The sequence below is a fragment of the Notolabrus celidotus genome, chromosome 12, assembly GCF_009762535.1.
Source record: "Notolabrus celidotus isolate fNotCel1 chromosome 12, fNotCel1.pri, whole genome shotgun sequence".
Classification (NCBI taxonomy): domain Eukaryota; kingdom Metazoa; phylum Chordata; class Actinopteri; order Labriformes; family Labridae; genus Notolabrus; species Notolabrus celidotus.
This window is the reverse complement of record NC_048283.1, coordinates 24,993,310-25,014,877: the sequence shown is the minus strand read 5'-3', so window position 1 is coordinate 25,014,877 and position 21,568 is coordinate 24,993,310. Positions and strand designations below refer to the sequence as shown.

General features: G+C 41.1%; 1 protein-coding gene across 3 annotated transcripts in view; it reads left to right on the top strand.

The window, feature by feature from the left end:
- The window catches only part of snrka (SNF related kinase a), a 42,598-nt gene that overhangs the window by 5,089 nt on the left and 15,941 nt on the right, over nt 1–21,568 (top strand). For all 3 annotated transcript variants that reach the window (XM_034697357.1, XM_034697356.1, XM_034697355.1), the window contains exon 3: nt 15,172–15,313. In XM_034697357.1, coding sequence (XP_034553248.1) covers nt 15,172–15,313 — 142 coding nt within the window. The remainder of the gene's footprint in view (nt 1–15,171; nt 15,314–21,568) is intronic.

Sequence of the window (21,568 nt, the reverse complement as noted above, 5' to 3'; positions counted from 1 at the left end):
TCAGTGTGTCTCTGGAGAGCAGTCAGAGTGGCTCTTAATTGCAGCCCTGGTTACTCTTGGCTGCTGCCAGAAGATGAGAAGAACAGTTAATCCATGCGATTGTTTGGACCAGGACAGAGGGGTGCTCTGCTAAGCTAGATAAATGAGTTAGGAGGTGTGTTGTGAGTTAAGCCAAAGTTTTTAACTTCAGGACGGTGGCTCTTTCACTTAGATGACTTCCCTTATACCTTATGTGTCAATACCTGCGTGTTGTAAAGCCTATGTTTACTTTATTTTATTACCATAAGAGTGTATCCAGAGGAAACTGGAGGGATGGAGCTATAACTGTTATATAATCGTACCTTGTGCAGCTATTTACACTTGCTAATCTGTCCATGGTCATTTCTATTTTAATAAGCCTTTTCTCAGCTCCACGATATGTTTCAATGACTGCTGTTAGAAAGTTAACCCCAAGTGTAATACAGAGCTAACAGTTCATTAGCACAACCACTATGGATGTGAGAGGATGTGTGCTGCACTTTAAAAGGTTCTGCCCCTCTTGTGCTCTCTCGCCGGTCAACGCTCACCGGTTGCGTTTCCAGCACAGAGCAGGACCGCCGGACAGCTGGAGTCATGTGACCGAGGTTTTCCCCTCAGTAATCACTGAATCAAGGATTCTCCTCATCTTCTCCTCATCCATGTTGTCTTTATGGTCCTCTGAAAACCTCTGACCTGTTGACTCCAGGCCTGGCTCTGCTCATCATGACGGTTTGTTGTTGTAGTTAAGTGAAATATGATCTGGTGATAACACAGAGTGTTTTATTCTGAAAATTAACCGGATGTTTTCATTGTGTTTTGGTGCCTGACTTCCTGTCCCACTCCATCTGCTCTGTTGAGACTGAAGCGTCATGCATCTTGCAAAAATATAAGTCTTTTGGGTGCTGGTGGCCTAGTGGTCTAAGCACCCCACATACAGAGGCTATAGTCCTCGTCGCAGAGGTCACCGGTTCGACTCCCGGCCGCGACCATTTCCTGCATGTCTTGCCCCACTCACTACTCCCCACGTTTCCTGTCTCTCTTCAGCTGTCCTTTGTAATAAAGGCAAGAGTCCCAAAAAAGAACTTTAAAGAACTAGAAGTCTTGTGTATCTGATCCGGAGGGCTCCGACCTGCTGGATCAGAGATGCAACCGTAACGCAACAGAGCAGATCCAGAGGAACCTTGACTAGAATAGAAACCTATCAGATCTGTTGCAGTGACAGATCTGGTGGAATTAGTCTATATGATTGAGTCTGATGCACACAAACACATTCTCCTCTTGTAGTTAGTGAATGTAGCACACTGACCCACTACACCTCTTCCCTCCTTACTCATCTCTCAGCTGAGTTCAGCTCCAGGCCTCTGGCGTTTAATAATGACTGACCAGTACGGGAACGTGCGCATGCAGGCACACTGAGGCATACACAGTCTAATGCAGCTGTTATCCAGTCACTCACTGTTGCGTAACTCAGAGTCCCAGACTAACTGATTGACGGTGTGTAGGATTGGTATTTGGATGGACTGGTTCATCAGGTAGGATGACATTCAGCGGCTGGATGAAGCCACACAGTGCAGATCTGTTCATGTAGCATTATTTCCTATGTCTTTACTTGCACAGATATTTGGCTTTCTTAATGTACTTATTGTTAGGGGGGTCACAAATTAAGATAAAGCTTGTGCCATACAGTTATTGTATTGCAAGGGCCAAATATTAATACCTTAAGTCAACAATAATACGGCGCTTTAACAGATTTCCCTTCTAATTTGACTCCCAGCGTCACTTCATGACTCTTTGTTTTGGTGCTTTTACCTTAATCCTGCACTATACCTGTCAGGGCATTATGTGTTCCTCTATCAATCAGGTATCATGATGCATATGATCATGACAATTATCACAGAGTTGTTGTTCCATGATGAAATTGAGACGTTACGTTGATTGTACCAGCGGGACAGGTACGGAACAGATTTGCAGTAGCGATGTTGCTGTCACATATCTATCTTTGGTAAAGTGTTCTGTACTGTACAATGTCCATTTTAACAGATCAGCTGGTCAGTTTGGGGGTCCAAAGATGAGACATGATGTGGCAATCATCTGAGGTAACTGTATTGATCCAAAACAAAGGAAGAACTCTTTAGTGTGAGACGAGCCGAAAGAGAAAGAGAACACACTTTGTTTTAAGATGTTTTTTATATCTATGAAGCGTTATCTTTCCAGATGGTTGGGTACAGAAGTGCTCTTCAGCAAGTGTTAAAGCTGATTTGGCAAAAATCCTCCTTTAGATAACATGATCACTGCACAGGCAGTTGTCTCTGTGATGCACATGGGGTGTTAATGCCACATGTAACTGAGGCCAATATCTCCAGATGAACATGTTAACTCTGTAATATGACCAGTACACTCTTTGTTTTCATTTGGGAGAAGTCTAAGACGCAGCTTATACTTAGCATTACAGTCTGATGTGGGTGATCAGACGTCAGGTGACAACTTTAATTAACTCCAGGTATGAATGCTCGTCAATGCCTGCTGGGACTTGATCCATCCTGAGGTGGTCTGGAATTAATCCACATTGGTCTGGCAGTGTGTACGCTCATTTGTGCTAGGCCACATTAAGGACCGTTCAATCTCCCTGTGTGCAAAGTAACCAACTACCGGCTTCACATTGAAACACAAAAACTGAACTGATAAGTCCATCCCAAGTCCAGAAACACCATCATGGGGTAAGTCCGGCGTACATTAGCATTAAGCAAATTTTTTGTCAGACCCTGGAGCCCCATTGAGCATGAAGAGTCTTGGTGACTCCATCTTTTGAGGAACAAAGCTTGAAAATAGATGTCATTCATTGGTTCTGTCTCTTTGAACTCCATGCTGCTGGACTGTGATCATGAATGAATTATGATGGATGCTGATGGATCTTCATTTTGCACCCTGGTGTATAATTGTAGATATCGACTTCCTTTCATCTTCATAGAGTCCGAGGATGTCTGTAGTCAATCATTGTATCATTAGAGAGTAAAGCGATGGCTGCCAAACCTCTTTAATGCCTGTCATACCAGAGATGTTTGAACGTCAGAGTAGTCGAACTTTGTCTAAAAATACAAACTGTTTTTATTTTATCTCCTATCTCCGAGTGTGTGAAAGCAAGGTGTGAAGGTTACGGACAAGACAAAACATGGACCAAGGAGGTGTGTGATACCTGTGCACGTTACAGAGAGCTCACACTCGTCAAACAAACTGGAGCTTGGAGGTGAAACATGCTAGAACACGGAACAGGTTGCCTTGTGTTAGTAGAAAGCACCTCATTCTCTTCGCCTCATACACCTCCTTTACAGACATTTTTCAAGTCTGGAAGCTACGGCGAGACTACGGCCGTTCTTAACAACACAGGCATCTTTTAAAAGGTCTACACGTCTCAGACTCTGATTGGATGAACCAATTAACTTTCCATGCATAAACTTTTACTACCATTGTTAATGTTGGACCCAGAGAAGTGTTCAGGGTCTTTTAGTAGCTAAAATTTAAGGATAGAAAGTTCAGTCATTATCAGAAGGCTGCAGGGTTAAAACTGTGTGAGAAATTTTATTATTTTTAAATCAATAAAATCATAAAAAATCTATATTTGTGAAAATGTATTGCTTCATTATGTAAGTAGTTGTGGAGTTAGTGCAACAATGTATTGTGAGCTGGTTTTGAAAGTGAAAGATTGTCTTCAGGATGAGGCAAGACCCCCTAATGGTGTTAGATTCCTGCTAACCCTGTCAGGTTTCATTCTACTGTTACAACCTGCTCACTATTCACAATCTCTGATGTCAGATATAGATAAACTTGGAAGTGAAATGGTGAAAAAGGAATGGGACCTCAGTGGTTTTAGTGTTGAGTCAAGCGGCAACATCCAGTCTTAAAATATGAAGCTGATGCGGAATTGTTAGAAACTGCAGTTCATCGAGCGTCCACTAGAGGCACACACTGTACAGGCGGTTGATTGTTTGTAACTTGTTATTTTCGAAGGTATTAAACTTATGAGTTTTGCCAAAATAAGGGCACTTGATTGACAGGCGGGAACACTGTAGCTGTTAGCGAAAAGGCTAAAGGCCCGCCTCTGTACCTCACATTAGCTCAGACGAAGTTAGGTTGAGTTCAGCATTTCCAATATGGCACCGCCAATGATCGGCTTCTAAACAGCATTCAGGATACTGCATCCATATTTTTATACAGTCTATGGTTGAAACGAAATCTGGTTTAACCGTCCTGATATGGTCCAGTCCTTCAACACAGTCCCCTATTACTGGAACTGTGGCTGCTGTCATTTCAAGCTGCTTTCCTGCTTAATCAGAGCAAAACGCCTGAATGCAGAGTAGCAGAGGAAAAGATGCCAAGTGACAAATCCCACAGTCGCTAATTAAAGCATCATGGTGCCGCTGTAACACGGAGAGGAGGATGAGGAGGAGGAGGATGTGCTGGAGAAAGCAAATTAATGTGTTTTGGATTTTGAAAACAGGAGATTGAAACATTGCGGTGGTCTGAGGTGGAGTTCTGTTGCTCTGAGGAGTTTTTGATGGAGAATCTAGAGAAACTAGAGAGAGAAAGGGGGAAGGGAAGCAGAAGAGGAAAGAGGCTGTGTTACTGTTTCCTCTTGCAGCATTGTTTGTTGAGACAGAGATTGGAATGAAGGAGGACGATGCTGCTTTCCTCCTTTTTTTTTAACTCTGTATTTAAATCATCCCTGCTCTGATCATAAATTCTCCACTTAAATGTAAATGTTACAGTGGACCCCTGACTGCCAGCCTGTGCTCGGCATGTTGACACATATATCGATGTGCACGGCTGCCTTATTGTGTACCAATCTGTATGTGTGGACAGATTCGCCAGAGGGCCTGACAGAAGCACGTTTCAGTCTCTTAGCAACGAGTCGGCCAGGTGCGAGGTAGTACGCCTGTAGCCCTCGGGGGTCTCTGCCTCTGCTCTCTCCTCCTATCCATTTCTGGCACCGGCCTTACTTACCAGATATCTACCAACTGGAGAGAGAGTTAAACAATGCAAAGGTGATTTAAGATGACTAAATAAGAGATGAATGCAAAGTGAGTAGTACTAACCCCCTGAGGTTATTAAGTAAAGTATGTATGTGCTTTGTGCATGTGAGGAAGTGTATTATATGTCCTGGGTCAAGCTTCCTGACCTGCAATAAATGATGCATATTTATACATTTCAAAGTAAAAGCATAAAACTGCAAACGGAGCATGAAGTATATTTCATCTCTTTTCAGTCTTAAATCTGTCAGAATGAGATTTTAGATAGTTCACCAGTTCACACGCTCTCACCAGAGACTTCCACCACATCCTTGTCCGTTTTGGTGCCTGAAGTCTTGGGGCGCAGGTGGCCTAGCGGTCTAAGCGCCCTACGTACAGAGGCTGCAGTCCTTGTTGCAGGGGTTGCCGGCTCGATCCCCGGCTGGTTGACCATTTCCTGCATGTCTTCCTCTGCTCTCTGCTCCCCACATTTCCTGTCTCTCTTCAGTTGTCCTATCAAATAAAGGCAAAAAGGCCAAAAATATAACTTAAAAAAAAATAAAAATAGAAGTCTTGCGTATCTGGACTCCGACCTGCCAGATCAGACGCAGCCACAACGCAACAGAGCGGATCCAGTTGAAGTTAACACATTGACTAGAATAGAAACCTATCAAATCCGGTGCTGTGACGGATCAGGGACAAACTGGACTGGTGGAATTTGGCATGTGATAACCTGTGAGGCAATTCTCAGAATAAGATTTAAAAATGTTGTTGATTAAATAATTTATTGATAAGTTACCTTATAAAAGCACTGTTTAGTGACACAAGAGTGAGGGATTTTGGTCTCTTTCTTATGCACAGCAGATGAGCCACCCTCAGCCATCATGCTAATGGAAGACAACATGAGGCCAGAGATGCCTGCGAGAGAGCTGCTCTTTATTCTGAGGATCTGGCTCACATCCATATTCAGTAACAGAATGCTCTCAGTGCTGATCATGGAAAACTAGCTCACTTCTCCTCTCACTCACTCACTTTCTCTTCCATTGTCTCAATCACTCAAACACTTCTATATATACACACACATTATATAATATTGTGCTGAAACACATCCTTCTCTAATCAGTGAGACGCTGACGTGCTGTCTGCATCAGTGCAAACGGGCCGCTCCTGGATGCCAGGGCTCTTTTCAGCATCTGTTGCTCTTTCTCTAGCTGGCAGGATGAGGAGGAGAAATATGCCCCAGTGATACAATTAACATTTGTAAATACACTGGAAAAAATACCCACAAGCCACTGCAAAAGTGGAGCTGTAACTTTCTGCATGCTGGAAACCTTAGTCAGTCAGTGATGGGAGGATTTGGCTTTTGTTCCTGCCCTCTTGTATGTTGAGGTCAGGTTTGGTCTGCGTTTACCAGTTTACCTTTTGCACGCTGTCTCTTCCAGCAAGTCTAGTTTTCGATTGACTACTTTGTCAACTACAGATACTACTAATGGAAAACAGCATGACAAGCACCTTGAAAATAACACGGGACCAGACCTGTGTCCGATCTGTCTTCGATACGCCTGGCGGACAGCTGGAGTCATGTGACCGAGGTTTTCCCACTGTAATTACTGAATTAAGGATTCTCCTCCTCCTCTCCTCGTCCATGTTGTCTTTATGGTCCTCTGAAAACCTCTGACCCGTTGACTCCAGGCCTGACTCCGCTCATCATGGCGGTTTGTTGAGATTGATGCATCGTGCTCCGGCATCCGGTAAGAATAGAAATTGGTAAATGAATAAGACTGAAACAAGAAAGAAGATGGTGATCAATAAAACTACTTTTAAATAAAATCTAATCTATACAGTAAATTCAGTAAAATAAGTAAGAGTAGAAAGCAAAATAAAAAATACTTTAAAGTAAAGAAAAATCTGATAAATACAGGAAATAAATAGAAAATTAAAAAAATATATGTAACAAATATAAATTATAACAAGAGGGCCTTCGCTGACCTTGTCGGTGCTCGGGCCCTGATAATGCAGTCCAGGGCTAAAAAGAAATGACTCCAAATTAAAAGCCAGATTAAAAGGGTAAGTCTATGTTTGAGTAGTTTGTGTCAACAGTAGAACAACTCCAATTTGCCAACTCTATGAATTAAAGAAAACACCCTCAAACATTTTATGGCCTCAAGTCGACTAAAACATCAAAGACTCAACCTTGGTATTTTGAAGAACAGACTAAGTGCTCCAAACTCGCTTTGAAAGCAGAGATGTGCTGAATGAAGATTCAGACAAACCAGCAGAGGAGAGCAAAGTGCTCTACAGGCTGAGAACAGTAACAAGCAAAGCCTTTGGAAGAAGGGAGTCTGTCTTTCCAACAATCAGACCAGAAGAGAAAAGACTTTAAAACACTAACTCAGTGTTTGATGTTTGCCCTGTGTTACACTGTCTGGCATCATGCTGCCCTCCGTCTCTCTCTCGGCTCTCAGCTTCCATCAGAATCAGTTTTGGGGGTTGTGTTCACATACTGAAGAAGCCGTGTGTCACTGTGTCCTGTCTGCGAACGGAAGTCGCAAGAATACGGTCCTGAAAAAAGTTCTGTCTCAGTTTAGTTTCTCTCTCTCACCAACTCATGTTCCCTTTCTCCGTCTCTTGCGCTCTATTCTTTTAAACTTGCTGGGTAGTAAGTTATATAATATTGTTTAAGAGAATAAAATTAAACAAAACGTCTGGTAACATGTTCTAACTTACTTCATTTACTATTTTATTATGAAATGTATAGTGACAGATCAAGATTGAGAACCAGAGTCAAAGGCAAAGAAATGTATAATAAGTGAAAATCTTAAAAACAAAAAATATATTGAACTAAATAGTAAGTAATGATAATATTTAAATTAAACAAAATACATCAAAATAAAAATATGTAAAGCAATAATTAAATGAAAAATAAAAAATACATTGAAATAAAATAATTAATTATAATATTTAAAAATGAAAATGAAAAAATATATATTTTTAAGTAAAAAATAGAAAATACATCAAGAGAAAAATAAGTAATATTTATATAGAAAACAAAAAAGTAATAATATTAAAATAAAGAAAAAAATAATTGAAATAAAATTTAGTGATAATATTTTTAAAAAATACATAAAAAAAGATATGAATAATATATTAATAGAAAATAAAAATACATTAAAATAAAAATAATACAATAAAATTAATTAAGGATAAAAAATGAATCAGAATAAATAAATAAACTAATAAAGAAGGAGACAAACAGACAGACATGGGGGGTAACTTTGGCATAAGCTTGCATACTTTAGAATTCTTCTAACTAGTTTGATTTCAAAATCAAAAACACATTATTCAACGTAGCAGAGGTTTTGATTTGAACAGACGCAGTTGGCACATTTCTGCAGAACAAGCTGTCCAGAGTAGCAACATGTATTATAGATGGCAGTGCAGGAACTCACAATATAAGACGCAAAGTTATTGATAGTGCACAGTAATACATCGTGGCTTCTTTTATGAATGAATCTAAAACAGTGTGTTGATAAGACTAAATATCCAGAGTTTTTAGGTTGGGTAATACTCATGTTAAAGTAACCATGTGCTCTGTAAAGCAGGACAGCTGTCTCTTACATGTGGTGTATAGGTGGATCTGCTGCAGGTCTGAATGTGACAGAGAGAGATCTTAAGCACATCTACAGCTGTCACCCACAGAGCTCTCTCCTCTCAGTCTGCCTGCCTGCCTGACAGAACAGCTTCTGTTGATGTTTCTGAGGGTCCTGAAGAATGTCTGAGAGCTCTCCTGGTCGACAGGTCTGCACATGTTGGTGACAGACTGTTGAACTGTTGCTAATTATTGTTTGTTTGCTATAACCTTTTCTTATCGGTGAAAAGTCAGATCAGAATGGCTGCAACAATCGAGCACTACTTCCTGTTGACATAGATTTGATGTCATGGCAAAACATCCCAAATAGAAAATTCACATTACTGGTTCACTAATAAGATTAACTCCCTCTGCAGTGCTGCTTTGCTTTACTTTTAGCTTTTCTGGTCATGGAGCCTTTAAACTAGTGTTCTCATGACTCTATTTTGATTTAGTGTTTCGTCGCACATCTGTTTGATCCACCAAATGGGAGCGGTGTAGCGCTCTCTGCTGCTTTTTCCTGTTTACACTTGCTTTCTATTTTTGACAGCGCTGCTTTGGTCTGTGTGGGAATACACTGGTTTTAGTGGTGGGTGTGTTCATGCTGGATAAAGAACCAGAAGATTAAACACCCTACTTCTACTACTACTACTACTACTACTACTACTAAACATATCTTTGATAATACCTTAAACAAACGCTTGAAAGGCCTGGTGATTTGGTGAACAGTGCTGCATTCATGTGGTGCTTTTGTGGGCCTAACACTACATGTCAGCGTTCACTCGTTCACACATATTTTCACACACTGAGGGCGGAAGCTGCTGTACAGACTGCCAGGCTTTTAATCAGAATTGAATGTAATTTATCTGTATTTTTCCCAGTCTGTCTCTCTTGATTACTTCACTGATATATGAGAATATTTGCACATTGAATGATTTTAAAAGTACAGCTGAAACATGTTTCTATGCTCCTCATGTTCACTTTCACAGTTATACATAGAAGGATTCACGAGGCTCTACCCTGCATTAGTTCCTGTCTGACGCAGCTTGTGCCAGAACTAAACAAACAAAGAAGTTTGTCTTTCAGACAGCACTGTTATTGATATTAGCAAGCCCCCATCTTTTTCATGGAGCACTTTGTGTTAAAAGAAAGCACGCTTGAGTGCTGTTTAATGGTGATTGTCGCCGTAAGAGATCTGAATGAGGCTAAGGCCACCACACAATCCATCTGATATAAACTTAAACCTTTTTAGGGAGTGAGGATTGTTTGTTACTTTTGCAGTATAAATGGGTATTTCATGACAAAACGTTATTCGATAATCACTGGCGATTATTCGTGATCGAGTGGGATGAGGTGATGCTAGTAGCGAGTACTTGCAGCATCTGCCTCGGCCTTTATGTTGGTGTTTCTGTGACGCAGCAGCGTGCCATATATGTTCACTTTTTACAGCCGAGCCATGCTCAGTCTCTACAAATATCTCAGTTTCTGAATCTGACACGTTCCATTGACTGACTTTGATGTTTTGGACTTATTTTGCAGTTTAATGCAGTTAGCATTCTTCTTCTTCTGTTGTATAATGCAGTTAGCAAACAGCCTTAAGACGCTCCGTACCCACCGTCTGGCGGGAAAACCGTATTACAAACGTGAAAACGATGTAGATAGTACTTTAAAAAAGAGACAATATTTGCATTGACTCTTCAATTTTTAATAAGTGAACAAATATTCGAGCTTTCAAAATCATGTCCCATCCCTATTTTTCAGGAGTCGTGTAAAACGTCCATATGGAGAGAAACCATGAGACACATATGTCAACATGTATACCTTAGACTGATAAGCAAAAGATTTATGACAACTATGCCTCTTTTTTTTTTTTTAAAGTTATCTTTTTGGGCTTTTACACCTTTATTTATAGAGGAGAGGACAGTGGATAGTGTAGGAAACTGGGAGAGAGTGGGGGAATGACATGCGGAAAGGAGGCTGCAGGCTGGATTCGAACCTGGGCCACCTGCTACATGGGGGAGCAACTTAACCGGTAGGCCAAGTCCACACCCAACTAAGCCTCTTTTGTTAATCTTCATAAATATATTATATTTGCTAAAAAGCGAGACAACTGGTTGTAAACAAGATTTCTTTTTGTGATCCAATTTTTACTTTATTAATATGTATATACAGGTTGATACAAATGGTAGTTACAAGCAATATATTGAACAACGCAAGCAGCAACAGCTTGCGCCATGTACCCTGGCTGTTGAGAGTTCAAGGCACACAATATCTAAGTACATTAAAGGTGACATATCACGCTTTTTTCATCAATATATATTGGTCTAAGAGGTCCCCAAAACATGTCTTTAAAGTTTATGCTCAAAAAAACACTTTGAAATCAGATTTTGGCATGCCTGAAAAGCCCTCTTCTTTAGTCCTCCTCAGAGCACTGTTTTCTCTCTGACCACGCCCCCTCAGGAAGTGGATGTGCCTCGGCTCTCCAGCACATTGATCTAATGTTTACATGTTGGCTGAACATACACGGCTGCTCAGAGATCACGTTACTTCAACCCTCTGAATCTGATCCTGACGGAGAGGCGCCTGTAGCAGGACCTTTCTGAACGATTGGTCACAGATTTAGTGTTTCTTGTTGTTTTATTTATCAGTATGTAGACGTGTGTCTTGGTACACAGCTACGAACATGTAGCTATGTGGCTATGCTAACTAGCGCTAGCACTTATCCATGATAAATAAAAATCATCCACTAGATCTTCAAATCTGCAGACGTGGGAGTAAAACCGACCTTTGTGTTTATTAAGACAGCCTACAACTAGCATGCCTCCCTCCTAAGCTCCTTGTTAGCACACATTTGTGCAGGTAATGAAAAACGGGGGAGGGATTCAGTATTATTTTATACAGTCTATGGGCTGAACGAGCTCCGAGCTCTGACTCCGTGACAGACTGGATATCGTTGTTACGTAACAAAAACATGGAAGTCTGAAACGGCTCGTTTCACACACATTTACAGAAAGGTGTAGAAATCAGAACAGGGGCAGAATGGATTTTTTTCATTCTCGGGGGGTTTGTAGACATGCCAGGGACACATATTTCAGGTAGAGAACAAAACATGTGAGCTAAACAAGATTTCTGAACTTCAACATTATTCTCTAAGTTGTGAGTTTGACACTCGACAAATAGAAGTGCACAAAACATAAAGCCATGGCCAGGATATCTTAAATCAGTAGTCTAGATGTTCACTTACATTACTACAGCATGTCTGCAACGTCTTGAAAATGACTAAAAGTCATTAAATCAATCAAGTCCCAGTTACGAATAATCACAGAACAGATGCCAGGGACTATCGAATACTATTTTGGCTTCAGATGCCCATTCTTACTGTACAGGTCCATCCTCGGTTCAGCCACACTGGGTTTGAACTATCTGGTGAGTCTAGAAATGTCTTTAGCCGGTCATAAGCACTTGTATCAATCAATCAAAACCAAAACATTGAAGATATAGAGCTCAGACTTCAACCTTGAGCATAATTCAGAGCCAGTCTTCAGAGAGTCAGCACCTGTATGTCCACCCAGAACATCAAGTACATCATTTATGAGACTGCAGGTCTAATTTTATCAAGTGTTGCAGCTGAAACACGCACACACTCAGCTGCAGCAGCCTCCAAGTGAGGCGGAGGCAGAGCCTGATCTATGTTTGTCAACACATCGCAGCATCCTAATTGTTACACTAAGCAGCCAGGTGTACAGCGATGTCATGCTGTGTAACCTTTCTCTGCAGCCGTAATTAAGAAGGGAGAGGAGACATCCATGCATGCTGGAGGGAATCTCTCCAAAATATTCTGGATGAGCCTCCAGAAAATGTTGTTATGATTGCAGGTGTTTCTTAAACGGAGGTAGGGAGATAGTGACTGCACTGATGTATCTTTCATTCAGGCAATCATTAGCTAATTTTGTGGCCCCTGAAACACACTTAGCTTCAGTGTTACTAATGCCTTTCACTTTTGCCTCCATTCAGAGCAGATGCCCTCTGGATGTCAGACAGAAAACAAAATCATCCTCCCCGTGCTCTGCTTGTGGAAACTGTGCTTTCATAAGATGAGCCAAACCTGTGTGGACCTCGGCTTGGCTCAGCTGCTTCTTTATGCATGCAGTGTCCAGTGTTTATAGTGCCTTGTTATTTCACTCCTGCTGAGTGAATGTAAGAAAATGCAATTGGTTTAAAACATGCCTCAGGGACGGTCGTCTGCTCCTCTGCACCAGGCATGATATAGCAGGGACCTTGACCCTGGTGGCAGGATGAGAGAGACCATCACAGCCAGAAAAGAGCAAGAGTAGTAGGAGAAATTGTTCTTCTTTTAATTCAGGACTGTTGGCATTAGAGCATCAACCACGTTTAGATTAAGGTCTGAAATGAAAATGTTATTTCTTTAATCGCGTGTCCTAATTAAGCTGCTGGAGCATCTTGCTAAATGGAAATCCCAAAAACTCCAGTCCAGCCCCTCCTGCTCAGTCGTCTCTAATCAAACACGGCAGGCGAAGGCCTTCAATGCTGATACCAACACAGCAAAGTTGGGCCTAATATAAGACTTGCTTCATTTACAATGCATCTGATAGCTAACTTGGGGCGCTGCCTGTGGCTAAAAGCATTTTATAATCATGTGAAAGTCTTTATCTGCCCCCCAATTCAACTATTAAAAAAGTTTTCACAGTTAGTTTTTTTTTTTTACTATCTGGCACTTTCTCGTGCATCATCAGAGCTCCATTCTGCCAACCCATTAAGTATTGAGGGCATCTGAGCTGTAGAGCTTAATTAGAAAGTTACTTAAAAATCCTCATCATGGTAATTACTTCAGGGCTGCCAATATTTGACTGGAGCTGCTGTGATGTCTTTTTCCTCCCAGCCAGAGTCCGTTGGCTCTGCCTCTCAACTGATCAAGGGAGTGAGGATAGAAATCTTCAAATGTAGTCACAAATAGGACATGTATCCGTTCTCCTTTAAAAGACGTGCTTATGTGTGAGTGTTTAAGAGATAATGACAGCACAAACTGTACTAGTATGAAGGGGTTTCTGGATTTTTCAGACTGTGTGGTGTGGACCTCAAACCCTCTAGGAGGTAAAGTCAAATGTATCTAGAATCAACTCATTCATGACAGAGAAAAATATTGAAGTGATGTTTTACATTCAGCGAGTGATTGATGAGTGACGAATGTCCAGTTGATGAGAAGCTCTGGTGGCTGACAGTGTTTGGTGCTAAGAGCGCTGACGTGTTCAACCCTTGCGCTTGACTTCTTCAGTCGGGACTCTGATGCACGTCTTACTTTTACAATCATTTAAGCGTCCATATGATGTGACTTTAATAGTTGTGTGAATGTGTGGTGAATATCGGAAATGCTGAACCCAACTGCTGTCGAGCTAGTGTGAGGTAAAGAGGCAGGCTTTGAGCCTCCTCGCTAACAGCTACAGTGTTATACGCCCTTATTTTGGCAAAACTTGAAAATAAGCTATTCAGACCTAAACTGTTTTTTGAACCAGGCTGTAAACATGTTTATTTCTGCTGGAAAGATTGTCCTCTTTGAATGGGTGTGTATGTGGTTTCCCATACTTCTAGAGCCAGCCTCAAGTGGACACTTGAGGAACTGCAATTTTTTTTAAATTCTGCATTGGCTTTACTCCTCGTGTCCAGAGGTTGCCGCTTGGTTTCAGTAGATCAACACATCATATTTTCTTCTCCAGTTTCTGATGAACAGCTCACATCCAAGCTGCAGACAGTTGTACCTGCTGCGTCTGAGTTCACTGTCACTGTTTGTGTGAGATCAGCTCTGAATCAGATGTATTTGAGGGTACCGGCCGGTAACTGATCACAGCTGAACGGGCTGAAAATCGTCTCTTCCGAAACGCAAATACTCCACCCTTCCTTTGTATTAAGCCCTTCTCCTTTCCAGCTGTTTCTAAGACCTTATGAAGAAAGCAGGATTGGTTGAAATGCCATGAGAGAAAGAAGAAAAGAGGACAGGAAGGAACTTACTTTACTGTAGGACTTTTACTCTCCACTTCTCTGTTGTTAATAAACCGACTCTGAGTACATCCTGCTTCCCACGAATGTCTCGTGGTTTTCATTCATGACATCTTTTCCATCCTTGTCATCCCTTCTTTAGACGAAAGGAAAACATAGCAGGGGAGAAGCCTTGAAGGAAATATCATTTGTGGAATGAGATGTCTTTCCCTCTCAGGCATGACATGAGCTGATATCAATTAGTGATGACATCTTTACAGTGATGAGCTGTCAGTGCACTTTAAGTTCTCTGCTGCATTGATCGTTATCTCAGTCTACGTTCAATCAGATTATAAATTCTACAGACCAGAGGATAGGAGAGTATCCTCCCCAATGTTTCCTAATATCTGTTTCTTTTCTTGCAGCGGGGTGTGGTCACAGATCATTCATAATGTCATATTAAAAACAGAAGAATAAATTGTTTTTTTGCACGTGGATTTGAGAGTGCTCTGTGTGTTCCCTCTCTCTCAGATATCTGGAGTCTCGGTGTGATCCTGTTCATGTTGGTGTGCGGCCAGCCCCCCTTCCAGGAGGCTAACGACAGCGAGACCCTCACCATGATCATGGACTGTAAATACACTGTACCGGCCCACGTCTCCAGCGCCTGCAAAGAGTGAGTAACACACACACACATACACACACACACACACACACACACACACACACACACACACACACACACACACACACACACACACACACACACACACACACACACACACACACACACACACACACACAGCGTCCATACAGAGCTGCTTTGTCTGCTCTGTTGATGATGGACACTGAGAAAACACCAAAAACACTTCAGGGATTTCATCTTACTATAAGTTCCTTCTCTGTTTGGACTTTCCTATTCTGCCCCACACACCACTCTGTCCCCTTTCTGCATCGGTTGGCTTATCTCTGTTTTCTTCCTCCCACTTACTGTATGTGTGTTTTGGCAAACAGCCAATCACATTAGGCTGACATAACTGTCGTCTGCAGCCGAGGGCAATGACCTACAACCGTACTGTAGGAGCTGCAGCAGGGCCCTGGTTACAGTGTAGTTAAGCCACATTTGACCAGATTTGCTGTGAAGCCACCTCGCGCTCTACACCCACCACTCTGTAAAGGACATTTGATACGAGGGGGGCTGGGGAACAGAAGGTAGAGCTTGTCATTTACTATTTAGTAGGTCTGGGGGTTGACCCCGGGTTCCTCAAAGAGTGAGAGGGCAGGACACTGAAGCCAGAATTATTGACGTCTACCACACAAGGAAAAAAATGGACAGAGAGAAACTGCTCCTTAAGGTAGCGTTGTTGCAGAAAAAATATAATCTAAGACAAAGACAGAATAATAAATCATGTTGTTATAATAATAATAATAATAATAATAATAATAATAATAATAATAATAATAATAATAATGATAATAATTGATCAGATTTGTATAGCACCTTTCATGGTACTCAAGGTCGCTTTACCGAAAAAAAAAAGAAAGAAAGAAAAGCAAATAAATAAAACAGAACATTGTTGTATTGATATTTATATTTAAGACATTTATATTTACGTTTTTACAGCCAAATTAAAATATAGGGAGCATTTCAGACGTGGTTTGCCTGAGTTATGGTGGAAACAAACTTTGACATATAAAAATTCACAACTTAAATAAAAATAAATATTCAGAATTTTCTGCCACCCTTATGTACCCCATTCTTTCTTTATTTGAAGAATAAAAACATAAAAATAATATTTAATTATCTAATTTATTGAATGGCTACCTTTGAATTAAAAAAAGTGTTATAATTCTGTATGAAATATGACTTATAAAAACAATTCGGACTTAATGTAACAACAAAGTGCATCATGAATGTAACTGTGTGAAAATACAAACCAAGGAGACGAATTTTACATGTATTCCTCTGCTCCAGTCAGACTCCTTTTCTGAATTATCTGCGTAGTGCAGAGTCAGCCACACAGCAGCAGCCTCTCTGATTTATTCCAGGCCCTGCAGACCAGTTTGCTCCAGTAGCAGGCAGAGACCAAAACCCTTCAAGCACTTTGAGCGGCCCAGTTGCAGAGCAGTACAGTCCACACTAACAACAAGTAAGACGGTAAAGCACAGAATTTAGAAGTTGCGTCATTGCATGTGTGTTATAAATGACACTCTTAATTTTGTGCAAATTTATTCTGCACCAAATCAATTCATGATGCACTGAAGGATTACCTCTGCAAGAATTAATCAGAAAAATATTAATGATGGTAGTTTTTTTATTTTTTTAAGTCAGACCTAATCTGTTTCACAGAGGCCTTTTCTGTCTCAGGTTAATCACAGAGACTGTACGCTGTCCTCTGTTAACCTCTTTGATTACATTTTTCTTGAGTGTCAGAGCAGTGAAGGTGTAGTTTTACAACATGCATAGCTCTGAAGAGACTGGCAAAGACTAAAACTTTATAGAATGTGGATTGTTCTGATTTTGACACAAGTTACAGACAGCAACTATGAAGTTTGAGTGCACGCTGCTGAACCAGCTACATGATAACACTCTGAATCCATATGAACGATGAATGATCTGTGAAAAAGTTTGTATTTATGTTCATATCTGCATGCCAAATATTTGCTTTCTAATGTTGGCAGACAGATTACTGACGATGAATGGGTTCCATTGGCAAAAGTAGTAGCACCAGAGCCACGGTGCTCAAGACGATGTGAAGGCCAAATCTTTGTTTCCACTTCGACTGCACATCAGGGTATTTTTAGACACAGGAAATAAACCCTTATCTCCTTTGAGTCGAAGGAGAGATCTGACTAGATTGAAGTGTTAAGCTGAAGCAGCTGTGAGCAATCTGATGGGCTCTGACTTCAGAGCAGAGGAGCCATTTGTCACATGCTGTCTCCCAACTAGCTTGTATTTTTACCATGACAGTAACTGGTGCACCATCCACCCATATCACAATTTAGAATTTACAACCAGCATCTGCAGAGCCTCTTCTCCCCTAAAGGATTCATGGAGCTTCATCAAGTTCTCTTAAGATTTTCAATCAAAGAAATACCTGTGCAAGACTGGAAGAATCAAGCATATCAAAGTGATTATGTTTAGATAGGGTCATGAAAAACAAGAGGTTTGAATGATGTCACATCAAAATGGAAGCCAAGATAAATCATCTGGATAACTCATGTAAAGGTTGAGATTAAGCAGCAACCTCCTGTCTTAAAATATGGAGCCAATATGAGAGTGCTAAAAACTGCAGTTCCTCGAGTGTCCACTAGAGGCTGGCTACAGAAACACCAGAAACCACATACACACCAATACAAAGAGACAAGCTTTACAGCAGAAATAAACATGTTTACAGCCTGGTTCAAAAAACAGTTTAGGTCTGAATAGCTCATTTCTCTATCAGCACACTGTAGGGAGGTGAATTTTTTTGGAACTCTGTATTTTCGAAGATATTAAACTTACGAGTTAGTGCCCAAATATGGGAATGACTGACCTGATTGACCTGTAGCTGTTAGTGAAAAGGCTAAAGGCCCGCCTCTTTACCTCACACTAGCTTGACAGAACTTATTTTGAGTTCAGCATTTCCAATATGGCCACTGCCAACGATTGGCTTCAAAACAGTGCTTCAGGTACCAATGGGTGACGTCACAGATACTACGTCCATTTATTATACAGTCTATAATGCAACAAAAATAGTAAGTGGTGAATGCACAATGAAAATTAGCCTCTTTAATCTGCTATGTTTACATGACGGACCTTGGTGTTGGTGTTAAAGGATTCTTCAGTTTTTTTAAGTGGTATGGTATGAGATACTTATCAATAGTCAGCATCTTACCAACAGAGGAAAGCAGCCAGCACCGTCCATGTTTTGAGAAGCTGCTTGATTGCCAAGCTAACATTTGTCTCATTTCAAATGGAGCTGCAGCAAAAGAGAAAATGCATTCTGTTAATGGGCAACATATTTGCATTCTCCATTAATGTGCATTGTAACATCATCACAGGTGACAAACTGGTGTTTCAATGTTTGGGAGTAAGCACGGAGGTCACTGGAGGAACTCATGTTGGTTCAGTTGCATCTTCTCTCAGCATTGCTTATTGAGGAGCCGAGCTGGTACTCTGCCTTGCGTAGAAGAGCTGTGAAGAACAGAAACTGAAGACAGGCAAATAATGAAGAATTCTTTTTTGACTTTTCAAGATTTCCCTGAGAACAAAGCAAGGTTTGGTTGGCACAGGAGATTGAATGAAATGTACAGGAGGTGGAACAAAGGAACAAGGTCATGAAGAGTGAAAGGCGAAGGGTTAAAATGACTTGAAAGTTGAAGGAGTTCAAACCCTCCTTTGTTTGAGTCACACAGAGAAACCGGAGATCCAGAGACAGTGATACATCTCAAGACTTTATGAAATAGGTACAACATTGAGGCTCATTGACTCTTTCTTTTCAAACCTGTCTAATTTTTTCAGATTTACAGTTATCTAGTATTCATCCTATGCACTGTCTCTGAGGTATAACCTGTAGCACAAAGGCCCTTATCTAACGCATAAAGGTTTCTGTTTCAGAATAAAAAGGGAAAAGGAGTGAACATAACATGTTAATACAACAAAAACAAACTGAACCATATCACCAGAACTGTGACGTCTCTACCGTCTCCCTTGCTGAGTGTGGTCACAGCCAGAGAACTGCAGGTGAAACATAGCATTTTTGTGAAAAGGTTACAGGGGCAGGTTTCTTGAGTCTTCTACAGTACGTAATTCTACCTAACAGACTCTTTTGGTTTGAAGTTGGCTCAGTTTCAGACAAGTTCTAGATTTGCTGGGTTCGCCTTTCATGCTTGCTTCCTCCAGAAAGGTCCACAGTTGTGTACGCAGGCTGGGTCAACACACACTTCCCTGTCTCTTCATGTAGTTCGAGCTGTGCCTTGCGTGTGTGTGTCTGTGTGTGGTTGTATCCTTCTCTCTGCTCCCTGTTGACTCATCAAATTGCATTTACAGGACTCCCCTCATTAATTATTCAGCAGCTTGCTCACCCTGCTCTTTTGAGGCTTCATTTGTTTTTGTCATCCTTGATTTTAATTTTTGGGGCTCAGACATGATGTAAAATGTTTGTATTACACCCACCTTCTCTCACAGCCTCATCAGCACATGCACACAGACACAAACAGCAGCTCTTTCCATTGTTACAGTTTGACCTGTGAATGATGATCGCGTGGACTGAACCACTCAGAACGCCATGTTCCTGCATTTCATGTCACTACTGAGTGCATTCACACAAACACTCAACTCTCTGCTCTCTATTTGCATTAAACACATTACTGACTGAGATTCAGTCTTTCCATCGCCAGCTGATTTCTACGATTTGAATTTAGAAAACGTCCTCGGTTCTGTGCCTGACTTCTGCGTTGGTGGGATCCCTCACACACACACACATGAGGACACACTGTGTGTTTGGAGTGTGTGAACAAGCTGGTGTGTGAGTGTGTACAGTACAGCCTCTCTTTATTGATCCCCAGAGAACAAGAGAGAGAGGGAGAGGACAAGGGACAGCCATTTGTGGAGAAGGAAGTGTTTGTTAGAGTACCGCGTACACTGCGAGCTGAAGAGGGCTTCCCTTTGTGTTCGTGCTGCACCACCAGTGGGCCGACGGACGCCTGACACGTTACAGAGGCGCCAAGAGTGTGATGCATTGCACTTTTCATGGCCACACATAAGATATTCACGTGTTTACTTAGGTTTATTACACATTAACATGCTTTAAGTATGTGATTGTAAGTGGTCGGTGGGTGCCATATTGGAAATGCTGACTCAACCTAACTTCATCTGAGCTAGTGTGAGGTAAAGAGGCAGGCTTTTAGCCTTTATGATAACAGCTCAAGCGGCAACCTCTGGTCCCAAAATATGAAGGCTGCAGAAACATCGGAAACCACACACACACCAATTCAAAAAAATTGATTTGATTTTTTGATTTGAAAGTGTTTATTTAGACCATGTAAAAAAAACACAAAACGATATTTGCAGCAGAAATAAACATGTTTACAGCCTGGTTCAAAAAACATCTTGGGTCCAGGTAATTTCTCTATCGGCGCACACTGTAGGGGGCATCAATTTTTTTTCTAATACAACAGTTTTGAAGATATTAAGATTAAGAGTTTTGCCCAAAAAAGGACATGACTGACTTGACTGACAGGCTGGAACACATGGCTGTTGGCTAGGAGGCTCAAATTCCGCCCCTTTACCTCACGCTAAGTTTGGTTGAGTTCAGCATTACCAATATGACTCCCGCTGACGATTGGCTTCAAAACAGCGCTCAGGAACAGATGGGTGACATCATGGATACTACGACCATTATTTATATAGTCTATGTAACAGCTACAGGATGCCCGCCTGTCAATCAAGTCAGCCATGCCCATATTTTGGGAAAACTTGTAAGTTTAAAATCTTCAAAAATAACGAGTCATAAAAATATCCACCACCTGTTCAGTGTGTGCTGATAGAGAAATGAGCTATTCAGACCTAAACTGTTTTTTGAACCAGGCTGTAAACATGTTTATTTCTGCTGTCGTCTTCTTTGAATTGGTTTGTATTTGGTTTCTGGTTCTGCAGCCAGCCTAGTGGACACTCAATGAACTGCAGATTTTAGAACTTACGTTGCTTTAATTTCATTCCTGCTAATTCTCAATGACCATTGCTAGCTCTGGCAGGCTAACTGTAATCACATCAATGTTAGGAAGGAGTTTGGTAAGCATGACGTTGGTTTGTCTACTGTGGGAAAACCAAGAAAAGAGACGGAAACAACAGAGAAACCCACATTTAGGATGGAACACAAAGTAAACACTTATATAAACGCTGTAATGGATACCGACGTGTTTGAGGACTGATTCATGGAAAATAAAC